Source organism: Eptatretus burgeri, chromosome 15 (genome assembly GCF_056783735.1).
Source record: "Eptatretus burgeri isolate ZD-2024b chromosome 15, Ebu_testis_v1, whole genome shotgun sequence".
Lineage (NCBI taxonomy): Eukaryota > Metazoa > Chordata > Myxini > Myxiniformes > Myxinidae > Eptatretus > Eptatretus burgeri.
In genome coordinates, this window is record NC_140975.1 from 66,855,704 (window position 1) to 66,875,949 (window position 20,246).

The following is a 20,246-nucleotide window of genomic DNA, read 5'->3' on the forward strand; positions in this document are numbered from 1 at the left end:
GTTTCCTATTCCTGGTATATTTAATCAGGTAGATGTAAACATTGTTGTTACTAAAACTAGACGGAAACATTGCTTGAGCAGTCACAAAAGCACCGTTCACCTGTTGTAGTTCCAAACTTTGTCTATTCTAAGGTTAAGACTTACCTGGAACTTTCTTGGCCCAACCGATCATGTGCACAAGCTCACGGTCCGCCAGGTTTGTCAGGAGCATCATGAGTCGCTCTGCCGTGAAGGGTCGAGAAACATCATGGTGACAAGTCATCTTCGGTGGCTCGGCATTAAGGAGACAAGTGAGGAATTGTTCACTCGAAAGTGATCCGAGAGGTTCCATCGTGGCGTTTGCGAATTTTGCAGGTCCACTTGGCCTGGCATTCAGGCAACCATCCCGGGCCTGGCACGACTTGCTCGCCACTGCGTTTTGAATGTGGTCGTGTGCAACAGTTTTCTGTATTTGTGGTGGTTCTGCTTTTTTCGTTGGACAGGATGCTCTGCGCTCTCGCTGACAAGCTGGAAAAGGGCACATTGACATCTGTTGAAAATATATTCTCCAAATTAATGGTAGTTCTCATTTAGCACATCTTATCAAAACCATTCCCTCTAATTGGATAATAGTCGAGTAGTTCTGCAACCCCGGAACCGTCTCCCTGAGCCAAGTGCAAATAAACCTTCACCTTTTGAGGATTGAGATTTAAGTCCAACTCGTTTACAGACACGTACGGTTTAAATCATTCAAAAATGTCGAAGAATCGATAACACCCTCCTCAATCTCATGGATCAACAATGATTTACTTCTTGACTGGCATTTAATTCCATGCTGCAGATGCTCAATTATTTTGTTCATATGTAAAAACTAGGAACTCAAAATGGATCCATCCATTGGGACCATACTCTGAGCAGAGCGTCGGTGCTGCCTTAGCAGTCTTCTTGGCTATTGGGCACAATCCTGGATGGGTCGCCACGCCGACACAGGATACCAACAAGGTAGCACTCATTTCGCAGACCTCGGAAAGAATGACAGGCAGAGTCAACCCCACCTGGTATTAATTCAACAGCCGAGTGGGATTTGAACTCATTTGAACTCAGGATCCTATGATCCCAAGCCCATCACCCTAACCATTAAACCAACACCAGGCATGAACTCAAAATGAAGGATTAAAAAAAATGTCTGAGAATGCTCACTGTGGTGCTCCAGAATTCAGAACTACAAGCAATGGGACGAGTGATCTTGCTTAAGCAGGATATCCTACTTTTTGAAAACCTATCAGCTCAGGTATAAAGCCCATTGGGTACGCAAGGACAGGTGAAGTAAACATAATGGTGAGGATCTGCGAGATTCAGGCCCATCTACATTTTACATTTGCAAACTTGAACAATTACCCAGTAAAACAATTGCTAAAGAGACCAATGTTTTCATAGTCGTAAACACCTGCTCTACGGCAGGAACGATCTGACTCTGTGTCGAATGAGGATCAAGGCCATTTAAATGATGATGACTATGTCCAGGGATGTATTGCAAACACCTTGTGGCAAAATCACCCACAAAGTAAATCATAAGTAGACACCCGCCAGAAAAATGTTGTTGTGGTTGTTGATGGCACCGTTGAAGTGGAAATGGGCTTCACCACTGAACCAGATCAGGTTGATCCAGTTTTGGTACCACTCCATCCTGTGATTGAGCCAATTGCACACATCAAGTCTCCTTCTCATGTCATCTTGACTCAGTTTATACCTAATAGAGACGATGTATGGGAAAACTTTCAGTTCCTGAGTGAGGATACACCAGATTGATGTCGATTTGATGCCTAGCTCCCAGGAGCACCGGCGGTGGGACTTCTTGGGACTGTCCATTGCAGAAACCCGCACGGCGTTGATGTTGGCTTGGCTCTTGGTTACTGATGCTGGCCTGCCACTGTTGCCCTTGCTGTGGTTGTGCACTGTACTCTTGTGCTCAAAATGCTTCACAATACGTTGAATGGCATAATTTGTGGGTCCATCACGTGTTCTGAGGTCGTATTCCTGGCAGAACCTCCGGCGGGTGTCTACATATGATTTAGTCTCATACCACAGAGCACTTTTGTCTTCTGCTTCACTGTCAATGGCATAGTTGAGCTACGGAGCTAGAAATCCCACGGAACAAATAGCATGACAACACCACTAAACCCTGAAAAAGGAAAACGGTAAAGGTCAAAAAAACAAAGAAATGGCAGGAAGTCAAAGTTGTATGAATCTTTTTGAAACACCCTGAAGATAAGAGTTTAATATCATTTCTTGCAACTGTTATTTGTCATCGATGAAAAATGATCCTGCCAACACATCTCCCATTCATTGTTTGTATCTCTCAGTTGCTCGTCAACGATGGGGATACTACAGATTGTCAAGGCAAGTGCCAGAGTTTCTCAAGGCTAGTAGCTAAAATATCCGCTTTCCTTTGCTTCACACAGTGGTTAGCACACCTTGCCACTCTCAGATGATAAAATCGATAGTTTGTATCTATAATTATAGATTATAATCGATTATAATCGATAGATGTGAAGTTTAAACACTGAGGTTGTATCTTGTATCGTATACCGACACATAACGCAGCTGATAATTTCCTGTTCATGCATTCCCTATCTCTTGCTGGGTTGTTAATCATATATTTGAAGGTGGAACTAAGGCATCAATCGATATTGAAAAGTGTGTGGAGTGGTGAGGTTGGGGGGGGGGTGGTGATGTGGGTAACTGGTCAGCATTTTGTAACTCATCTTATTAAAATGACAAGATGCTGCGCCATTGGATGCACCAATCGATCAGAGAGGGGTTCAAAATGGATAGATTCCCTGCAAATGCCGAAAGGAGAAAATAAAAATTGGGAAAATAAAGTTAGTCTGAAATGGAAACCGATTTTGGGGTCGATTCTGTGCCAAGTAAGTTGTTGTCGCCCTGTGTGTGTACAGTTATGTGCGGTGCTGTAATCACATTGTAGTTGGTAGTTGGTCAACACTCGTAAGCAGACATAAATCATCATCGAAACATGTATCGATCATTTATGACATACTGTATCAAGAACATCCTGGCAAAGTTGCTTATCGGTAAACATGTCACTTGTGTGTTTGTAACGCAAGTTTGTTACCTCCGCCACCGAAGGTGAAGGAGGTTATGTTTTCACCCCTTTCTGTCTGTTTGTGTGCAGGATATCTCAAAAAGTTGTGGACGGATTCGGACGAAACTTGGTGGACATGTTGGGTGTGTGGCAAGGACGAATCGATTCGATTTCGGTGAAGATTCCAAATCCGGATCTGGATGCGAGAATTATTTAATCTTTAAAGTGGTTCTTCATCATTGAGAGTTCGGGCCAAAAACGATATAGTACTGTGTATCATGACATTTCAAACATGTATTGGACCCGATATGTTCTCGTGGATCAGGCATTACGTGGCGGAGGTATGCGCTCTACCGAGTGCTCTTCTAGTTTATTTATTTATTTAGTCGAATTAGTGTAGTGTTGTAGTTAACATTGGTTAACAACACGTCATGGTCCATGACATGGTTAATGAGAGATGTAATTAAAGCATCAAAGAATGAAGGATTACACGTTTTCAGCGCACGTGGAGGACCACATGAAGTCCCAAATTGTGTGCAGTCTGAAAATGTTAAGGAATAGGAACCAAAATTTGAAGTAAACAAGACAGGAATAGGAACAGTCAAATGAGCTTAAAAAAGAAAATCCAATGAATTGAGCAAGTGGTTTGAACAGCAGCTGTACGTCAGTAATGACGCTCCAAGCTGCTCAAGATTTTCCAAAACAGAAAAAAGCAAACAAAACATCGGAATTCTTCTAGATCTTTGCAGTCGAGTCTAAAACAACTTAAAAGGCTGAAAATCATGTCTGAAAATGTAAAATGATGTCAAAAATGATCGAGAATGGAAGGCCTGTCGCCATGTGCTCTCCCCCCTGAGAGCAGCACCGCACAGTAAATATCGACATCGACAATTTGCGACGATCCCCTCTTCGGAACCCCCATGGAAGGGGTTTGGGCGTGGGGGACCAAGGAGCTACTACCTTTGTCTTATGACCTTTGATGGACTCTTAGTCCCCCTGGCAAGTGTGGTTGAGATTGGATAACTAACGACCATGTGCATCGACCAAAGGCTGATCCCAAATTTGGTATTTGATGATGACGACGACAATGATGATGATGAAACTAGACAAGCCCTCAAGTGTTGCCAACGAGGACTCTCAAGTGCCAGTCCGTGCGCGTTACGGAACGCCACACAACACGGAGAGGTTGCGGCCGAATGTAATTAATTATGTTTTGGCCACATGGCAATGATGGAAACAATGTTCCCATAAAGCACCCAACCTACTAATATCCCACTCGCTAAGTAATTCATCACTCATTCAAACTATTCATAAAATATATTAAATAAATTGCAAGGAAAACTGATTCGTAAAACTTTGTGAGTACAGCGTGCACATTTTTTTGTTTTTCAACCAAAAACGTGAGGGAGACAATCGATATGTTGTCCTCCCTCCTCCAAAAAAGTAGGGGGGTGGGGGGGGAGCATATTCCCTCTCCCATGTCCTGATCGACGCCAAAGAGGTGGACTATATTCTGAATAAAGCACTAGTTCTTCCTCATCCGCACCTTCATGTCACTCTTCCACACCACTTTCCTCCTTGCTGTTCTGAGTTGTTCTACGAGGTGTTGAGTTTGTTAGTTTTCTGTGTTTATCTATACTATAAGAGACATGTTTTTCTGTCTGTCTACGTGTGTCACCATTTTATTCAGAGATGGCCAAACAGATATTCATCAAACTTTCAGTGGTTCATCAGTGAGAGCCACGGAGTGTTTGAGGCAAAAAAAACATGTTTTAATCGCTGTATATTTAATTATCCCCGACCCCATTCATTAGTGGGTGGAGGGAAATATTTTATGCCCCCACAAAGAAAAAAAATGGAAAAATATTTGTTTTTTGTTTTTTTCTTCAAAAATGCCAACAGGATAAGAACAGCACCAGACAACACCGGGCACTCCTGATAAAAAAAATCTGATAAATCTGATAATTAAAAAAAACATTCCCACGGACACGAACTCTCACGGAACTTGCTTTCTCAACCTATCTGCTCTCTTTGCCATTCTCTCTTCCCCCATCCGGATCGAGTGTCCAGCCCATCTCAGTCGGCATTTCACCAATCTCCCCGTCAGGCTCATCTGCACACCAACCTTCTCCCTCAGTTCACCCATCCTCCTTCTATCCACCCTCTTCACTTCCACAATCCTCCTGACCCAGTTGGTCTTGCAAAGTTGCAGCCTCTGTTGTCTCTCTGTCAGTGCCACCGTCTCCAGACTGTAAAGATAGGCCGGCGTTACACACAGCTTCAGAACCTTTCCCTTTCAAATTCCTTCATATCTCTCGGTCTGCTATTACTCCCTTCACCCTCCTTCATGCATTACGCACCCACCTGAATCCTCCTCTGCACCTCTGCCTCAGAGTTACCATCCCCAGTCACTGTAGTGCCCCAGATCCTCAAACCTATTTTCCCGCCTGATCGCCTTCCCCTCTAACCTGATATTCATTTATTTTCTCTGCTGCCTGACCCACATCACCTCAGTCTTCTTCATACCCATCTTCAGCCCATATTTCCCAAATATCTCCTTCCATTCCCCCAGTACTTCCTGCATCTCCCATCCACGCTCCACCACAACAGCCAAATTGTCTACATACAACATTCTCCCCAGAATACCCATCCAGCTCACCTTCCTGATTTCCAGCTCCATCACCATGACATGAGTGGACTGAGAGAGCATCCCTGCCTCAAACCGATGTTCACGCTGAACTCCTCAGACATCCCAGGACTAACCAAAACTCTTCCCTTCATTCCCTTGTACATCCCTTCCACCACCCTAACTTCTGCTTCTGGCACTCCCATCCATCTCAGTGTTGCCATCACCAGCATTCTCAGGACAGTGTAGTCGGCCTTCTCCAGGTCCACAAATCCCAATGACATTTTACTTTGCAACTGCAACCTCTTCTCCACCAGTTGTATCAGCGTGAACATCCCATCCGTCATCCGCTTACCCTTTCGAAACCCCTGCTGATCATTAATAAAAGTATAACGATAATCATGCCAGCTACTGCACATAAGGCCATACGTGAGTGTGTAGGAGACCGAGAGAGACAGTAACAGATCGAGATCATAATAGATACAGCCAGCGACACTGAAGTCTCGTCTTTCCTCATCAAGCTTGGAACTCGCACAGCCCAGAGTTCGAGGCATTCCCAAGCTATTTGACAATAACCCAGAGAGAGAGAGAGAGAGAGAGAGAGAGCGCACAGCCATTGGTGCTGCAATGAACAGCCAATGGCGATCCAGATCAGGAGAGGTGCCTGTGACTGTGCCTGCCTGCATCGCATCCTTGGTGCTTCAGGAAAGACACCCACATACACCTATGCCACTGTCTGTCTATTTTGTCCTGTATTCCTGACTGGGTATGCCCGTGATAAGATTAGTGCTAAGAATAACTGAGAAGCTGTTATAGCCGAGTTAAGTGTGCCAGCCAGTTATCTCTGGGTTTTTTTTTTTAATTGCATTTTACCTCCAGTGCCCCCATCCCAGTATTTATTTATTAAACATGTTTGCTTTTAAATGAGTTCCTGTGTATTTTGAGCCATTGTTCCATCCTCTGGCATTAGAAGCAAACAGGTATATCAGTAAATTAAATTAGTAAAAAGCAAACAGGTATAATCTGGCCACGCAGTGAAATTAGTAAAACAGCTTTCATTGTGGCGGATTATCCACGCATGCGCATTCGCCTCCGCTTGGGCGCCTTTGGAGAGAATTCTGCAGCCGTGTCATGTCACTCATTAGGTGGACTGTATGTTACAAATTGGTGTTAGGAGTGGGATCATTCCCTTCATTAAACTTTTCAATTTGTCTGTGTCAGGGATTAAATAATTTAAACTCGGAGGCTAAATTGAGCGCAATTCGGCATCAAATTCTCATTACAAATCAGGTCATATGGGTTAATTGTAATGGTTTTAAAATAGCATTAAACACTATGACAGATGAATGCAGCTCAAAAGACGTTGGGCATTATTATATTTTGGATAAGGCAGTGACCATGATGGAGGTAAAAGAGGAAGGCACACCCATGGTCGAAGATAGGTTAGTGGACGCAATGGAGGATAGTGGTATAGACCCCGTGAACTGTGTCGTAGTAGAGCCCAGAGAGGCAGATTTAGAGATCCGAGAGGCAAGTATGGAACACATAGGGGTCAAAGTAGAGCCTACAGGGATGGTAGCACAAGAGACGACAGTGTGCTGCATGGTGCACAGTGTACTGCATTTTGGTGTTGTGTTGCAGAGACCATGGGGGAAGGGATGGTGTGGTGTACAGTGTGGAGCCCCCCACCCCAACGCTAGAGCTAGAGTTGAAAGAGGGGATGGTGTTGTGTCTGAGGGCTGCAAAGACTGATTGGGTGGAGTGCCTGCAAGCCCAAGAGAAACAGCGAGATGATAGCACTGGGTGTGGCGACCTGATGGAGAGTTGCAACCATTTCAAGGTGCAGTCGGTCTTTGCCAGGTACGTGGCTGCACACATTAATGGTGCAGAGGAGGAGACTAGCCAGGTGAAGGGTGTATATGTGCGTGCGAGCACCCGAGTGAGTGGAGTGAGTTGAGCAAGTGCAATGTAGTGAACATAGTGTTTCGGGATGAGTGGCAGGTGGAAGGAGAAACACTATGAGCCAGGGGAGCAGGAACTGATGGGTTAGATTATAGCTGGGGCAGAAGCCTGCAGCGACAGAGATTGCTCACCCCAGCTCGACCCCAAAAGCCGAGAAGGAAAGGTGGTGGTTGACACCAGCATCTGCAGCTACCCAAGCTTGGCAGCATCCGAGGAGAAAAGGAGGGGGCTGTTGCAGGTGGTTGTGCTGGGACAATGAGCCTTGAAGAAAAGGCGGGGGTCGGCGAATGCTAATACGTCAGTTCCCTGAACGCCGGAGGAAAGGTGGTGGCCACAATGGTCATCATTCTCAGTCCAGGGCCCACAAAGGAGCAGAAGAGTCAGAAGCAGCAGTGAGCCAAGAGCAGGGTACAGGGTTATGGAGCCCGAGGAGGTCCCCCATCCAAAGCCATGATCTTTTCTACCCCTGTTTAACCACCCCTGTTTTAACCTCCCCAAATGTCCAGTGTTTCCTTCCTGAGATTTGTCTTCTGTATCCATCTTATCTACCCCTTGCATTGTCCCCAACCACTCACCCTAACCCGCATCCCTTGTTGCCCTTCTCAGTCTGTTTTGTCTCTCGGTGCTGCTGTTGGCATTTCTGCCTTTCTCATTCTGCTGTTCCTTTTGTTCTCTTGCATCATGATCCATTCTGTGTTTTAGCTCTAACATGAGCCTTGACTCTGTGTACAACGAAAAAAAAAGGTGTGACGATGGTGTAACACTTCCTGTGTTGGGATGGCACAGACACGACATACTGCTGCACGTTATTGTTGCTCCTCATTTTATAATAGCAATACTATACCGTATAATGTGAAATGTTTTCACACATAATCGACAAGATAATTCATCGTGCAATCAAAATCTAGCTCTTTAACATGGAAATTATATTTTATAAAGTACAAAAACAAGTTTGAAAAAGAACATTTTTTAATGTAAAGGATGTGGGGAGGAATCCCAAAAAGTGTGTAAACAAGGTCTGGATGGTCACAATAAATGATCACGTGGAACCATCCGTAGTGTACATGTTTCTTTGAATAATGGTTGTTCCCTGTCCGCCCCTACATTCATTAACATTGAAAGTGTATGTTGATTGTTTCCATCTGTGAATGTAACCAATGAATTAGTAAACAGTGTCGTGCGCACGCGCACGCACGCGCACACAACCTTGCTCTTCAGAAAATCCAAAAGTCTCTTTCAATGCAAGTTAAACAAGTCTGAAGACGACGATGATTCACGAGGGTATTTGATGATGTAGATTATTTCAGAAGTCAAGGATGAGACAATGTGATAATGTTTGACCAAGTTATAAAAATGATCAACATGATGTGGTACGAGTGACAGGTTATAAGCTGCAAAATGTCGAAAATCCAGTTTCGTTCAACAACTTTAAAAATTTGACCTTGACATAACCTTTAAAGGTCACAAAACAATGTTGTGGACATTAAAATAAACCAATGTCACCCGCAGGGTGACCTGTATCTTGCCAAAAGGTGACCACGTGTGACTTCTTTAAGGTCACACTGAGGTGAACAGAGCTGCTATCCACCAGGAGCGACTCCTTGAGGAATATCTGCCTACGAGAGATTCCGATGAGAATCGTTCTACAGAGTAACCATGAAAAATATGCTTTTTCCTCATAACGTCACCAAATGACGTCATAATGTCTCAAGCTTGACATATCTAGAAAGCACTCATCGAGGTGTTCAATTTGAGGTACTACACGATATGGTTCCTAAAACTTGAAAATTTGACCTTGGGGTCAAATATGTTTGACCTGAGGTGCTAACCATGAAGGTCAAGGCCAATCGCCACCAAAAATTAATCAGCTGAGCGCCAGACCATGAACTATATTCCCATGAAGTTTGAAGACGATCCGATCAAAATTACTCAAAAAATAAGGGTTTCGTCGACTCCGCTGATTTGCGACAAAGTGACCTTGACCTTTGACCTTGACCTTCAAAATTTTATGCGCTGAAAGGGACCTCTATAGGCCTCCGATATGCGAAGTTACAAAAATTTCCAATGACAACTGTGCTCTGCAGAGTGATTTATACATGATTACAGACCAAAAAAAAAAACAACAAAAAAAAAAAACATATGAAGGTCAAGGCCAATCGCCACCAAAAATTAATCAGCTGAGCGCCAGACCATGAACTATATTCCCATGAAGTTTGAAGACGATCCGATCAAAATTACTCAAAAAATAAGGGTTTCGTCGACTCCCCTGATTTGCGACAAAGTGACCTTGACCTTTGACCTTGACCTTCAAAATTTTATGCGCTGAAAGGGACCTCTATAGGCCTCCGATATGCGAAGTTACAAAAATTTCCAATGACAACTGTGCTCTGCAGAGTGATTTATACATGATTACAGACCAAAAAAAAAAACAACAAAAAAAAAAAACATATGAAGGTCAAGGCCAATCGCCACCAAAAATTAATCAGCTGAGCGCCAGACCATGAAGTATATTCCCATGAAGTTTGAAGACAATCCGATCAAAATTACTCAAAAAATAAGGGTTTCGTCGACTCCCCTGATTTGCGCCAAAGTGACCTTGACCTTTGACCATGACCTACAAAATTTTGTACACTGAAAGGGACCTCTATAGGCCTCTGATATGCGAAGTTACAAAAATTTCCGATGATAACTGTGCTCTGCAGAATTTTTTATACGTGATTACAGACAAAAAGTAAAAAAAAATTAAAAAAAAAACATACAAGCTGACTAACATATCTTGCAAAACTTCGTTTTGGCAAGATAATAAGGAAACAGGATATGTGCTATAGCTTAAGGCCCTGTCACACCTGGACGATTTAGCCAACGTATGCCTGACGGGTGCAAAATTGGGCTAAAACGCCGGCACACATCGAATACGTTATGGGTCAGTTTGTATACGTTAAGAGCACGCTGACAAACGTCGTAGTTCGCCGAGGTGTTAGACAAATTTTCCATGCTTGAAATTTCCCGACGTATGCCAGTGTATGACTCACATTTTCCGCATAATGCTGGCCATAAGTTGTAGGCACGTTACGCGATCGTTGACACACGTCGACACACGTTACTTGTAAGGTACTCATAAATCTAAACATGTCAATGTAATAATGGTTAGTTTCAGTGTTCCAGACTCCCTGGTTTTTTTTTTTTTTCTTCGGTATGATGGTCATGTTGACACTTCCATTTCTAGTGCGGTTATAATATAATATAATTAAAAGGCTGCCGCTCAACGATTTAAATCATAACCGTCATACCGAAGAAAAAAAACCCAGGGAGTCTGGAACACTGATGCTAACCATTACCTTGACGGCTTTCGACTTATGAGTAACATACAAGTAACGTATGTCGACGTGTATCAACGATCGCATAGCATGCCTACAACTTATGCCAGCGAATGCGGAATGTGTGTCATACGTCGAGTACGTCGAGAAATTTTAAACAAGCTGAAAACTTCTCAACGTACTCGGCGTACAATGACATATGCCAGCGTACTACGACATATGGCAGCGTGATCTTAACGTACACAAAACTTACCCATAACGTATTCGACGTGTGCCAGCTTGGTTCGGCAAATTTTTCATACGTCAGCATACGCTGGCTAAAATGTCAAGGTGTGACAGCAGCTTGACACTTCGATGTCTAGTGCGGTTATGATTTGTATCGTCGAGCCGCAGCCTATTAATAGCCTACGCCACATGATCGTCGGCGATACGCTGCTGCGCTATGCATAAGTTAGACTATCGTTCGGCATAGGTTGTGAACGCCGACAACACGCTCAGCATTCGTTTGTATAAGTTATCTATATGTGATTAAAACGTTCTGTGTACGTTACTAATACGTTATGCATACGTCCAACACGTTATTATATGCCCAATTTTTTTTTTAAAACATCAATAGTTCAGTGTACGCCAGCGTTTTACATACATTTTGATACGTTGCCATACGCTGGCTAAAACGTCAAGGTGTGACAGCGGCTTTAATGGAATTAGTTTGTCAAAGAAGGTCGAAAACCCGGTTCCATTCCCACAACTTTGAAAATTTGACCTTTGTGAACTTTAAAGGTCAAAGGTCAAGGATTATGACCTTTGGTGCAAAACTTCCTCTGGAACATTCCAGGAACAATGTAACGTCATATAGGCTATATGGCATTTTGCTCTCCTCGGATTATCCATACTTTGATGAAATCAGCGTAAAAACAAACTTGAAGGGGGCGCCACGGGCAACGTGTTCGAGATAGAGCAAAATGGTTTCAAGACTTTAGGTGGGGAATGACCTCAAGATTATGCATAAAAATATTGTCATCCTAGCTCTCAAAGTTTGGGCGGTCGTATGATTTTTATGTCAAAAAAAAGAAATTTTCTAAGTTCGTGACCTTGTGACCTTGATCTTGTGACCTTGACCTTGGGACGAAAATGAAAAATCGAGCTCCGTGGGGCTATGCAGGTGCCATTGGGCTAAACAAATACCGAAACCCCTGCCAGATTCGACAAACCCCCTCAGAGAAGAAGCAAATTGAAATCGGCTACCCCCTAAAAACACATGTTTTTTGAGCATGGCTCCGCCCATAATGGGCGCACCACGCCCATTCTCAGGAGAACACAACTAGATCATGATATAAACCTCCCACCAAAATTTTGTCAGGATTGGATCAAAACCCACGGAGCTATGCTCGGGACAGACAGACAGACAGAGAGACAGACAGACAGACAGACAGACACACAACAATAACGAATATAGTGGTCACTTATTTTTTTCGTGAAAATTTTTTTTCACTTTTTTCGTGAAACAATGAATTGGTGTATTAAAATGAATGATCTCTTTTCATTTTGGGGAAAACCAAAACTGGAAGGTGGTGATGGCAAAATGCAATCAAACAAACACAAGCAAGAAAGCAAGCAAGCAAACAAAGTAAATTACTGGGAAATGAATCCACTCACCATCTCTGACCATCCCAACCTCGTGACACCGACGGAGACGACAGGCCTGGCAGCTTTTGCGTCGGTTCTTGTCTATTGTGCACTGGTTTGTGGCCGGGCATACGTAATTCGTCTTTCCTGAAATGCACAAAAACACCATTTTATCCCAATGTGATACATTAAGGAATTGCAGCAGAGGGATGAAAACATGACATTTACCGAAGATGGACGGAGTTAATGTTTTCACTTATGTCTGTCTGTCTGTGAGAAGGATATCTCAAAAAGTTGTGGACGGATTGTGACCAAACTTGGCGGACAGGTTGGGTGTGTAACAAGGACGAAGTGATTATATTGGGGTGAAGATCCGGATCGTATAAGCTTTTAATTGATTCTTCAGCATTGAGAGATAGGGCCAAAAAGGACAAATAACACAACATCTCAAAAAGTTCAGGACAGACTCGGCCAAAACTTGGTTGATGAGTTGATCAAGTGACAAGAACAAGCCGATTTGATTTTAGTTCAGGTCTGGATCCAGATCTGGCCTTTCAGTTATCGGTGGGATACAAAACATAAACTATTCAGCCTGGCGGAGGTATGTGCTCCACTGAGTGTCGTTCTAGTTCATTTGTGTAGCATGCACACACAGTGTTTTCATGGTTGTCATTACTCAGGTGAACTGTCACAGTTGTAGGAGAGTCCGAATTGCCATCAAATAAATTGTCTAATCAGAATGCACGGGATTATTTTTACTTTCAGAAAATGGAGGTTACGGTGAGAATAAGAAGAAGAAGAACAAGAAGAAGAACAAGAAGAAGACCAAGAAGAAGAAGAAGAACAAGAAGAAGAACAAGAAGAAGAACAAGAAGAAGAACAAGAAGAAGAAGAAGAAGAACAAGAAGAAGAACAAGAAGAAGAAGAAGAACAAGAAGAAGAAGAAGAACAAGAAGAACAAGAAGAAGAACAAGAACAAGAAGAAGAACAAGAACAAGAACAAGAACAAGAACAAGAACAAGAAGAAGAACAAGAAGAAGAACAAGAAGAAGAACAAGAAGAAGAAGAAGAACAAGAAGAAGAACAAGAAGAAGTAAAAGAAAAACAACAAGAACAAGATCAAGAACAAAAACAAGTAAAAGAAGAACATCAAGAAGAACAAGAAGAACAAGAAGAACAAGAAGAACAACATGAAGAAGAACAAGAAGAAGAACAAGAAGAAGAAGAAGAACAAGAAGAAGAAGAACAAGAACAAGAACAAGAAGAAGAAGAAGAAGAAGAACAAGAACAAGAACAAGAAGAAGAAGAAGAAGAAGAAGAAGAAGAAGAACAAGAAGAAGAACAAGAAGAAGAACAAGAAGAAGAACAAGAAGAAGAACAAGAACAAGAACAAGAACAAGAACAAGAACAAGAACAAGAACAAGAAGAAGAACAAGAAGAAGAACAAGAAGACGAACAAGAAGAAGAACAAGAAGAAGAAGAACAAGAACAAGAACAAGAACAAGAACAAGAACAAGAACAAGAACAAGAACAAGAACAAGAACAAGAACAAGAACAAGAAGAAGAAGAAGAAGAAGAAGAAGATCATTATGGTTGATTCTTTAATCAATAAAGTTTCATTGAATGAGATCAATTTGATCCTTGCCAACGAGATGTTATGGTAAAATGTTGTCTACAGGTGATGCGGTTACACAAATTGCACGAGCAATCATTTCACTCGCTCGTCCGTTTCGCAATCGGCGTGCCAAGAAACCCATTTGCTGTTCTTGCAAAAAACAAAAGTGGTCAAAAAAAAAAAATCAATTCGGCCGATATGATCAGATTTTCTGAAGATATTTAAATAAGGAAAATATGTCGTATCTCAATTCAAGTTTTTGTGTTTCGAAGAAATTGATGGTAAATCTTGTATTGTAATTAAAATACAGTATGTGGAATCAAGTACTGTACAGATTTTCGATCTGGGAGGGCGGTGGTTTGAACCCCAGCCGAGTCATACCAAAGATTTTAATTAAAACGGTACGTGCTTCTTCCTTGCTCGATGCTCAGCATTTAGTGTATAGAGCACGGACAACCATAGGTTGGCAACCATTGCAGAGGCTTTGATGGGCCTAATAATTGCCTCCCCAGGTGTTGAATTCAGAATTGTAAGGTGTTGAATGTAACTCTTATCATATTATCTGCACTCAGTGACTTCTTGTTGTTGCTGTTGTTTTCCAACAATGACAACTGAAAACTGTTTCTTTGGGTGAGCTGCTGTCACAGGCTCACCGACTGGACACTCGAATTTGGGTGGAGTTGTTTGATTGGCCTAAGTATAATCGTTGCTAAGCGACAAGAGCAAACCCGTTAATGTGTGTGACAGTGTTTGGCAGCCATGATGTCGGGAAAAACCAGGGAGAGCGTTTCTTTCAAAATATTTTAGAAATTATAGTCTTCGTAATTGATGGAAAAAAAAAACAATTACAGACTTACAAAACTTACATCATCTTGATAATGATTACGCAAGATAAAATGAGAATATTATTTTTAAAATCATATAATGTGCAACTCCAAACTGTGAGTGGTGAATGCGCCGGAACCGAGTCCCTTACAGCCCTTGCTGCACAGTAATGGGAGCGAGAAGTGCCGCCTTCCACGCGGAACATTATCTCCCGCTTTACCAAACAATCTGGAGTCATTATTGGATGTGATCAGGCGCAAAGATGACAATTAATGTCGTTCTCTCACTTGAGACGAACGCTGTGACGTCACCGCCACAACGCACGTAATGTCTGCAGCTCCCAGAAGAGCTATCTCGCAGTGCTAATTACCAAGATATAATTTCAGATACTGTCGTAAGTACGTGGAAAATGCAGTTATCGACCATTTCCGTCCTTGTTCGGGCTTCACGAATATATATATATATATATATATATATATATATATATATATATATATATATATATATATATATATATATATATATATACATATATATATATATACATATATATATATATATACATATATATATATACATATATATATACATATATATATATATATGTATATATATATATGTATGTATATATATATATATATATATATATATATATATATATATATGTATATATATATATATATATATATATATATATATATATATATATATATATATATATATATATATATATATATATACATATATACATATATATATATATATATATATATGTATATATATATATATATATATATATATATATGTATATATATATATATATATATATATATATATATATATATATATATATATATATATATATATATATATATATATATATATATACATACATATATATATATACATATATATATATATATACATATATACATATATACATACATATATACATATATACATATATATATATACATACATATATATATATATATATATATACATACATATATACATACATATATACATACATATATACATACATATATATATATATATATATATATATATATATATATATATATATATATTGTTTTTGGCCCCATCTCTCAAGGGTGAAGAATCATCTCTGCATTTACCGATCCAAATTCGCCATTCACCTCACGATTTTTTTTTTCAACCTTTCCTTTCCCTCATCTGGTGAAAACTCTCTCTCAAAAAAATAAAAATAAAAGATAATAAAAACGATCTCTTATAATGCTTCATCTTCCTCTTTCGCATGTGTGGTTCTCATTACTGTATCATAATTCACTACTCTTGTCTATTTAAACAGACTGCTCTCAATTCAACCTTTCCTTCATACCTTGCCTAAAAAATCCAATGGTTACAATGTTTCTTCTCTCCATTCTCTTAATTCACCTTCATTGCATCCCTCAAGAAATGTCTTTAATCGCATTTCTAAACTAAAACAATTTTAAAACCCCAGTTTGCGACGAGTGTTCACTTTCCATCAACCATTCTTTCTTTTCCAACTTCAGTGCCAACTCACCCCTCTCAAAGCAATCATCATACTCTTCTCCCTCCAAGCCTCCCTCTCACCTTTCTCAAAAACTCCCCACTCACCTTTCTCCCTCCATTCACCCCCTCACTCACCATTCTCAAAGTTGCCACCCCCCCTTCACATCCACAAAGCTGCCTTCTTCCCCTGCCCTCTCTCCTCCATCTCATTACTCCATCTCCTCAAATCTTCAACTGCCTTCTGCCCCCTCTCTTATTACTACTCCCCAATGTACCTCAACCCAGCACCACAGAGCCTTTTCTCCTCCTCATCTGCTCCACTCCCCGAGCTCTTCTGCATTCCCCCACACTCTTTCAACAACTCTCTTAACCTCCCCCTCCTCCCTTGTCCTACCCTCCCCCTCCCCACCCATCCCCTGCACCCAAAGCCTCCTCCCCTCCCTCATCATTAACAGTGTGGACCTCAAATATCCGGGGCCTTTGCTCAAACCTTACAGATCTTTCTATACAGGTTGCCACTGACAAACCAGACATAATCTGCTTAACAGAAACTTTCCTCCCTCAAGACATCTCTGACTCCCAAGTATCTCTCCCTGGTTACTCCCTCCTCTGGTATGACAGACCTGAGCCTTGTCCTGGTGGAGAAGTTGCTCTCTTCATCAAGGACTCTATTCCTCACTCTCCATGCACTGTCCTCACTCCCCCACACCCCCAGGAATACCTCTGGCTACGGCTTCCCCTCCACTCCCATGTCATGTTTATATGTGTACTGCACCGTCCAACAAACAGTGATGACTCCATTTACTCCTCACTCTCCGAAAACATGGACAAACTTCAATCCTCTCATCCAAACTCTCTCTTCCTCATATGTGGTGACTTCAATTGTCATCGTGCTCGCTGGCTGGGTGTGGGTATCTCTCTCACCCGTCATGGCACTTCAGCAATAAACTTCTGCGACTCATTGGGACTGACTCAATTGGTCAATTTCCCAACCCGGATCTCAACCAATGGTACTCCATCTCTTCTGGATCTGATTTTAACCAATTTCTCTGAAAATATTTGTTGTTCTTCCTCCGCTCCAATCGGTTCTTCTGACCACGTGCTTGTCAAAGTGGACATCTCCCTGGCTATTATCAGAGAACCACCTCACCACCATCGAGTCTGGCATTTCACTCAATCCGACTGGAAGGGTCTCCAAGCAGCCATCAAACTTCAAGACTGGTCTCCTGTCACTACTTTCTCCAACATCAACTCATCCTGGGAATTCTTTAAAAGAAACTTGCTCCCCCTCATGCACAGATTTATCCCCTCTCATCTTCAGTTGTCCTACCCTTCCTCCCGCCCTTGGTTTACTGAAGCTTGTGGTGAGGCAGTTGTCCATGAAACAACTTGCCTTTGCCTCATGGAAAGCAAACCCAACTGAGGGTAATCTCAGTTCATTCCAAAAAGCTTGGAACAAGTGTGTGTGTCTACCCTCAGGAGAGCCAGAAAACACCAACTTTCTAATCTCAAGTCTGAACTCTCAAACCTCTCTCCCTCCTCCAAATCCTGGTGGTGTCTAATCAAATCTGTTTCTGTTGTATGTTCCCCCTCCATCCACTCCCTCACCTCAAGGTACCCCCTTACCTCCCTTACCCCCTTCCCTCACCTGGCCACACTGCTGATACCGCACATGAAAAGGCTGAATGCCTAAACTCGGTGTTTGCATGAAAATCTTGAGTCCAAAACCCATCACTTTCTCTACCCACCTTACCCAGTCACACACAACTGTCCCTGGACTCTGTGTCCTTTTCTTCTGACAAGGTGGAGAGCTTGCTGTCAAACCTCATGTCAGATTCTGCAACCTGTCCAGACAGCATCAGCCCACGTGTCCTAAAAACCTACTCCTCTGCTGTTGCTCACCCTCTCTCTGTTCTATTCACCCTCTCATTTGCTCAAGGTCATCTTCCATCTGCTTGGAAATCAAACATCACTGCACTGCACAAAAAAGGTGCAAAAACAGATCCCTGCAACTACAGACCAATCAGCCTTCTCCCAATCATCGGCAAGGTTATGGAATCCATCATCGCTTCAGACAATAAATCCTTCCTCTTCTCCAATGGCTTGATTTCCGATCTTCAATTTGGTTTCAGAACAGATCACTTCACTGGATGTGCTGCTTCTGCTCTCCCAACAATGGATGGAGGTTAGTCAATGTCAGACATGAAATCCGAGCCGTATCCCTAGACATACCATGTGCTTTTGACACAGTCTGGCACCCTGCCTTGCTCACCAGACTCTTTTCCTATGGTATCCAAGGCCATCTCCACTTATGGATCGCAGACTTCCTCTCCTGTCTCAGTCAACGTGTGGCCCTAAATGGAGTTCTTTCATCCCCTCTTCCTATCCAGGCTGGAGTTCCTCAAGGGAGCGTTCTGGGCCCTGTGCTTTTTCTGGTTTTCATCAATGATCTCTCTGACTCTCTGGAAAAATCCTCTTAATCTCTTTGCTTATGACTCCACCCTCTGCCGTACCATGTCATCCCCCAAACCAGCTTCTTCGCTCACTGCAGATTTTGGTAAAATCACAAACTGGTCCAACACGTGGAACATGTCTTTCAATCCTGACAAATCTCACACTCTTACTATGTCTCTCTGAAAGGACCATTGAGACCATTGGGACCATTGGGACCATTGGGACCATTGGGACCATTGGGACCATTGGGAACCCCCCCCCCCCATATACTTTCTCAACAATCCTCTGGAAGAAGTCCTTTCATTCAAACTTCTTGGTCTCACTATCTGCCATGATCTTTCCTGGGAAAACCACATTTCTAACCTGGCCTCCAAAGCCAGTCGCCGACTGGGAATCCTCAATCGTGCAAAGTCCTTCCTCGGCCCACATGAGCTCCTGACCACTTACAAAGCTTTCATCCACAGCCTGATGGAGTACTGCTCTCCCCTCTGGGCTGGTGCTTCTGCCTCCCACCTTTCTCGGCTTCACGCTGTGAAAACCAAGGCATTTAGGATCATTGCTATCTCCCGCCGTGAGGCCGAGTGTTTGGGTCTCTCACTCTCTCACCGCAGGCAGGTCGGTGGTCTTTCTGTCTACTACCGTCTCCTTTCCGGTCTCGACCCCCTTGCTCTGTCTGAGATATGTCCCTCCCCCCCCCCCCCATATTTCCGCAGAGCGCTCAAGGTCCGCCAGCAACCCCCTTCTGGTAAAACTACCAAAATCACGAATCACTGTTCACCTTCACTCTTTTATTCCTCTTTTTTCACGCCTTTGGAATAAACTCCCACACTCTGTTCAATCTCATTCTTCCCTCCAGGCCTTCAAAACAGCTGTTCACCACCACCTCTTGCCTTCCCCCATCCAAAACCTCGATCTCTTCTACCCCCGTTAATCCATCCCAAACCTACCTCTTTCAAATTCCCTGCTTTCCTTCCTGAAAGTCCCTGTCATGTCCATCTTGTATACCCCGTGTTCCCGTCCCATCCCTCTCCCTTCCACAGATCTCCTCATGTCTCTGTTCCCCACTGTTTTATCCTTCCCACTCCCGGCCCTTTTGTCTCGTGTCCCCCTTGCTGTGCGTTCTGTGTTCGCTCTCATACGAGCCTTGACAATGTGTACAAAAAAAAAAATCACTTCATAAATTCTAGTATCTCGATCTGGATCCGAATCTGCACCAAAATC

The 20,246-nt window shown here is 42.5% G+C and overlaps 1 protein-coding gene across 6 annotated transcripts in view; it reads right to left on the bottom strand.

Annotated features, from left to right (window-relative positions):
• The window catches only part of LOC147012389 (estrogen receptor beta-like), a 163,682-nt gene that overhangs the window by 84,767 nt on the left and 58,669 nt on the right, over positions 1-20,246 (bottom strand). For 5 of the 6 annotated variants that reach the window (XM_085856502.1, XM_085856497.1, XM_085856498.1 and 2 more), the window contains 2 exons: positions 12,644-12,760; positions 145-507 (listed from right to left, as the gene is read on the bottom strand). In XM_085856502.1, coding sequence (XP_085712628.1) covers positions 145-507; positions 12,644-12,760 — 480 coding nt within the window. The remainder of the gene's footprint in view (positions 1-144; positions 508-12,643; positions 12,761-20,246) is intronic. The other variant, XM_085856501.1, reaches the window with a different exon arrangement.